General features: G+C 36.5%; 1 protein-coding gene across 1 annotated transcript; it reads left to right on the top strand.

Moving 5' to 3' along the window:
- Positions 1-4,756: 4,756 nt before the first annotated feature.
- On the top strand, positions 4,757-5,648 carry LOC113296284. The gene is made up of 3 exons (XM_026544595.1): positions 4,757-5,167; positions 5,287-5,434; positions 5,608-5,648. Exons 1-3 carry the CDS (start codon positions 4,757-4,759, stop codon positions 5,646-5,648), a joined length of 600 nt encoding a protein of 199 aa, XP_026400380.1.
- The last annotated feature ends 565 nt before the right edge of the window (positions 5,649-6,213 follow it).

The following is a 6,213-nucleotide window of genomic DNA, read 5'->3' as shown; positions in this document are numbered from 1 at the left end:
TATATAGCAAAATTGATAATCCAAATTTCACAAACTAATTATCAAAACCAGAATCAAACCCAAACTAGTTGAGAACTAACGGGTGTTGATTGTGAATCCTCCATGATTGAATCAAAGGGAACCTGCAAAATCAATTATGCAAAATCAATTTTAGTAAACCCTAGTTTTTAAAATTATAAATTATAAGCTTAAATAAGCAAAATTATCATCATCATCGAGTTGAAGTACCTTGAAATGATGAAAACAGTCGACTTAGATAATCGATCTGGTTATGTGACAAGTGAGAAGATGTTTCTAAGTTTGAGAATTTCAGTACATCTGAGAACTGAGAAGATTGAGAAAAAGAAGAAAAATGAAGATTGAGAAGAAGAAGAAGAATAAGAAGAAATACGAAGAGAAGATTGGACTAGGGTGGTGGTTTCATTATGGCTGGAGATGGTGGTGGACTGGTGTAGAAAATGGCGAGGGTTTTTGCTTCTGGAGACTGTTTACGAAGAGGAGAAGAAGAGAAAGAAAATGTGTAGCGTAGGTTTAGAAATTAGGTTTAAAAGTGTGTTATAGACGTGGTAGATTAAATCTATCTGATTTTAATCAACGGTCTATATTTATCGGTTCCCCAATGGTTTTTGGTTCGGTTTTCAGGTCAAACCAAAACCAAACCAGTAATGTCGGTTTTTCAAATTTTTTTACCAAACCAATCCAAATCTAAATGGTTTGGTTCGGTTTCTTGCTTATTGGTCTGGTTCGGTCGGTTTCCAACGGTTAACCGACACCATGTTCAACCCTAGTTTCTATCGTGTAAACCAAACGACTCCGTTCTTACCTCTGTGAGACCTTATTCCTTGGGGTAGTATTAGCTTATTCTTACAAATTTTCATAATCAGCATCTCATTTAACCGTTTCACGTTCTGATGTAGAGTCCCTTATATTATACTGACCTTGCTAGAGAGGTACCTACGTAATATTATTCGACCGTGTTAAAAAGGTACCCAACTTATATTATGCGAGATGTTAAAAGGATACCCCATTTATATTATGCGACCGTATTAAAAAGATACACAATTATATTATGTGACGTTGTTAAATCAGTACCCAATTTATATTATGCGACCGTGTAAAAGAGGTACCCAATATATTTCTAGGACCGAGTGGAAAACTGGGTATACTGAAATCATCAGAAAAATAGAATATTAGTCCAACAATGACGTGACGTGAAAAGAACACCATGTAGCACCTACCTGACGTATACAATGAATGACATAAGTGTAAATCTAAGTTATAGAAAGACAGAAAGAAAGAACAATTAATCTTAAACAGGAGAGAAACCAAAGAAGACAAGTTAGCTGATGATGAACAAATGCAACAACTTGGTTAATAGCTTCAAAATCATCAGGATTATTATTCTAAATTATCATACTGAAATGCATCTAAACATGAACATGTATAAGAGCAAGTCTTATGGTGGAATCCATCCATCGTCCATCTTCCACGCCACCTCAACACTTGAAACTGTGGATGGAAACGCAAGTGTAATGGTGGAATAGTAGAAACGCTATTTTTAATGGAGCTAAAAAAACGCAATTAAGAATGGAGTTTTTTTCAGCCGTTAGATTTCAACAACTCATTTTAAATCTACGGATAAAAAAAAAACGCAATTCTTAATGGCGTTTTCTTAGCGCCAATCTTATTTGCGTTTAGCGCTATTCTTATCGGCGTTTACATGGATTTCACGAACCCTTCCACCAAACCATGGAACCCTTCTTGGATTTTTTGTGGAAAGCCCCAACTTGGAAGCCACTAGACTTGACATTCCATGGGTTTTCCTAGGGCTGCACAACGGGTAGGGTGGGTAGGATATGGCCTATACCCGCCACCCTACCCGTTTACTGGTGGTTAAGAAAATCTTTACCCGCCACCCTACCTGCCAAATAATGGATAGGGTAGGATACGGTTAAAAAACTGGCGGGTAGGGTAGGTTTGGCGGGTATGAGTAGGGTATGTGCACCCCTAGGTAGGGTGGGTAGGATATGGCATATACCCGCCACCCTACCCGTTTACTGGCGGGTAAGAAAATCTTTACCCGCCACCCTACCCGCCAAATAGTGGATAGAGTAGGATACGGTTAAAAAACTGGCGGGTAGGATAGAGTTGGCGGGTATGGGTAGGGTATGTGCACCCCTAGTTTTTCCACACTTGGAATAGACTGGATTCCACCGTAAGACTTGCTCTAAAGCAATTTTATGCCACCCTAAACACGTTAGAGAACCTAGAAGGAAATCAAAAATAATAATTTAACATCTTTTGGTCACACTGAAAGTATTGATCAGTCAGGAAAGAAAGCCTGGATTATCTCTTTTCCTAAGTAGATAGATTTGAATCTCAAGTTACCTTGTACTCTGGATTATCTCTTTTCTTGAGTAGCTCCAAAAAGCCTGCAGATTTGGGGGGGAATAACGTAACCATTTTTAGACAGTACAAAAAAGGGCAACAAAATATCTACTCTAGTACAAACCATAACTTCAAAGTGGTAGCATGTCCTTAACGAACAAACCTTACGTTCTCATAGTAATTTATGGCATGGTCAAGATCACCTACACGAAGCATTACTTGACATAGGGACTCTGGTGTAGGTCCCCTCCCTAGAAGCTCAAACTCACGGGAATAGCCAGTAGAAGACAGGAAATAAGTGCAGTGATTGAAATGTAGGCATAAATATCGGTACTTTCCATGTCAGTCTACGGCAAAAAAAAGTATAGGAGTTAAGAAAGGTGTTTCACATGCAAGTATGATTCACGCTTACAGGATAATCATATAAGTATAAAGAGAATATAATCATAACTTTCTTTGAGTAGATATTCCTGGAGGTAAAGAAGATGTCTGCGATCATGACATTATGATAGCCACATGATAATGAGTATTGGTTGTCCAAGTATGATATGAAAATATTGGACATCATCTAGGCTTACACCATTACAGAAAATGTTATCTGGCTTGTGGTTAACATGCTATACTAATTCCATCAAGCTCCACTGGCATATAGGTTTGTCCATTCCTTTACCGCAAGGACACAAAAAGAAGAGTTAGAAAGGGAAATGTCGCAAAAGCATTCATCTAAACTTGTCAGGCCATTCAAAAAGAATACTTAGTGATTTTCATGATCAAATAATCTCTAAGCTCTTGCAAAATGTTTTTAAAAAGGAAAAAAAATATAAACAAAGTGCCACAGTTTCATTTTTTTCGTATCAATAATACATCCACAAGTTCCAATAGTTTGTTGGTTATGTGATATCAATTGAAATATGACACGAGCATAACTCATAAAGATAATCTCAACCATACCTGTTTCGATAGCCTCTGCCTCATTTTCTTTCCAGTATTTGGCAATATTTCAGAGAGCGGGTCATCTGGGAAATATGTTCAAGCATGGATCATCAATCAAGGATTTGCCCTTCTTATCCACACCATTATCCATTTTCGGGTTTCGGCTACAACAATAAGTTAAAAATTAAGCTACCAATAGAAAAAAAAAACTAAAACTCAATACAACTAACAATAAACATTCTCATATGAAAATTCACAACTTATACTTTTGTTGCAATTATACTTCGATTTAGACGAAGTCCTATCCTTAAAAAAGATCAAAAACAAAAGAACCAAAGAATCAGGTCAATCTCTCCCCCTTTTAATGAGAGCAACACCAGATTAAAATCCGTTACCCAATTGAAAACACGGAAAAATATTAGCCGTTAGATCTAACGATTTTAAAATTCAGCCATTAGATCTCGGAGACCAAAATTCTGTGTGAACTATTGATCACACCTGTTGGGTTGTCTTAATGGTGCCCTTATCTTTAGAGTGTCTGTACATATAATCTCTGCCATCAATCTCTGTGACAACTACACGTGTATAGTGTAGTTTAGTTTTTCTTTATAAATCCTATGTTTAGACATCTCCTGTAATAACAATTATATAGATATTCATACTTAATGAAATATCTTTTTCTTCACCTGTCATTATGGTACCAAGAGCAGGTTAAGCTTTTAAGCTTTTTTGATCCTTCAATGGTGATTTTTTCATCTTCAAAAAAATTCTGTGTTCTTTTTCTCTTGCAATACTGATTCACAAATACTCTCTTGGGTGAAGATTATTTTTCTTTGGTATTCTTTGTTTCTTCACTTCATGCAAATTTTCTTTTTCTGATCTATTTTTCCTTTTCTTTCAAATTTGATTCCTCTATCAAGATTTCCTCAAATTCTTGATCAAATTTGTTCATCATACTAGATTCTATCTTCATTCACTTTCGTTGTTTGTTCAAATCCTGTCTTCGGTTTTTCAATTTTATCTCAAATCTTGATTTCTTTCAATGGACCAAAGACCTACAGTTCGAATTTCCACACTTCCGCTCAATACTGTTGCTCATATAATCCCTTTGAAACTCAAGGATGATAATTTCATCACCTGGAAAGCTTTAATGTTACCACTTTTCAAGAAATTCCAGGTTGAAAAGTTTATTGATGGTTCTTTTCCATGTCCTGATCAAGGAACCACAAGAGCTCAAATCATTGAATATCAAGATTGAATTGCTGAAGATACAACTATTCTTCTTTGGATTCAATCAACAATTTCTGATTCAACTATTGGTTATGTTGCTGGTGCTGCTACTTCTAGAGGATTGTGGCTCAGCATTCAAGAAAGATTTGCTCATACTTCTGCAACTCATGTGATTCATATTCGTACCAAGCTTCAATCTCTCAAAATGAGTAGTTCTGTATCAAAATATCTAATGGAGATTAAAAGCTTTCAAGATCAACTTGCAGCTGCAGGATCTCAAATTTCAGACACTGAAATGGTGGTAACTATTTTATCTGGCTTGCCTCTAGAGTATCATTCTTTTGCTACTTCCATTAGAATTCGTAATCCGCTAGTATCAAGCAAGGAACTGTTCAATCTACTCATGAATGAAGAAATTGTTGTAACCAATACCAAAACTGATTCTGAAGCCAAAGCTTTTGCGGCTCAACATTATCAGCAGTTCAAACTTAACTCTAGTTACAATCTAGACCTTCATACTCAAACTCAAACTCAGTTTTTCATAGAGGTGGATCAAAAGGTCGAGGTGGTCGACATCCAAATCCTAATTTCTTCTCAAGACCTTCCTATGGAAGAGGCAATACTTATGAAATTGAACCTTGTCAAATATGCAAAGGCAAGAATCATGATGCTACTGAATGTCACCAAAGGCTCAATTTCTCCTATCAACGCAAACCTCCACCATCAAATCTTCAGGCAATGTTAGCAGCTGCAGATATTTTTGATGATTCTCCCTGGTATGCAGATAGTGGAGCTAACAATCACATCACCTCTAATGATGCTAATCTGACTACTTCTTCTCCTTATGAAGGTGCTGAGATGATTTCAACAGCTAGTGGCCAAGGTATGCACATCTCTCACATTGGCCACTCATTAAAACATGTGAATTATCATTCCTTTACTTTCAATAACATTTTAGTTGTGCCAAAAGCCTCTCAAAACCTTTTGTCAGTTCACAAATTTACAACAGACAACCATTGCTCTTTAACTTTTGATTCTTTTGGTTTTTATGTGAAGGACTTGACCTTTCAGAGGATCCTTTTGCAAGGGCCACATAAAAATGGTCTTTACCCTATTCAATTCAATTCACCCACTGCTCCTGCTGCATACTCCAGTTCTCTCATCACCAGTGATATTCTACACAAAAGACTTGGACATCCATCCTTTCAAACCTTGCAAAGACTGTGTCATCAATTACAACTACCAAAAGTCTCTAGCACACCTTTATTTTGTAATGACTGTAAACTTGGAAGAATGCACAAACTTCCTTTTAGTCTTTCTAATACTGTTGCTGCTCAACCTTTAGAGCTTCTTCATATGGACTTATGGGTCCCTGTCATGTCAGCTCTCTTTCAGGCTCATACTACTATGCTAATGTTGTAGATGAGTACTCTAAGTATTGTTGGATATTCCCACTAGTTAATAAATCTGATTTCAGACAAGTCTTCATTAATTTTGTCACTCAAATTGAAAACTTCTTTTCTTTGTCTGTTAAATGCATTAGAACTGATAATGGTGGTGAATTTACTGGTAATCTTCTTAAAGCTTATCTTACTCAAAAAGGAATACTTCATGATTTTTCCTGTCCCGAAACACCTGAGCAAAATGGAGTTGCTGAGGTAA

Source organism: Papaver somniferum, chromosome 7, assembly GCF_003573695.1.
Source record: "Papaver somniferum cultivar HN1 chromosome 7, ASM357369v1, whole genome shotgun sequence".
Classification (NCBI taxonomy): Eukaryota; Viridiplantae; Streptophyta; class Magnoliopsida; order Ranunculales; family Papaveraceae; genus Papaver; species Papaver somniferum.
The sequence above is the reverse complement of the archived record's forward strand: the minus strand, read 5'-3'. Positions and strand labels throughout refer to the sequence as shown.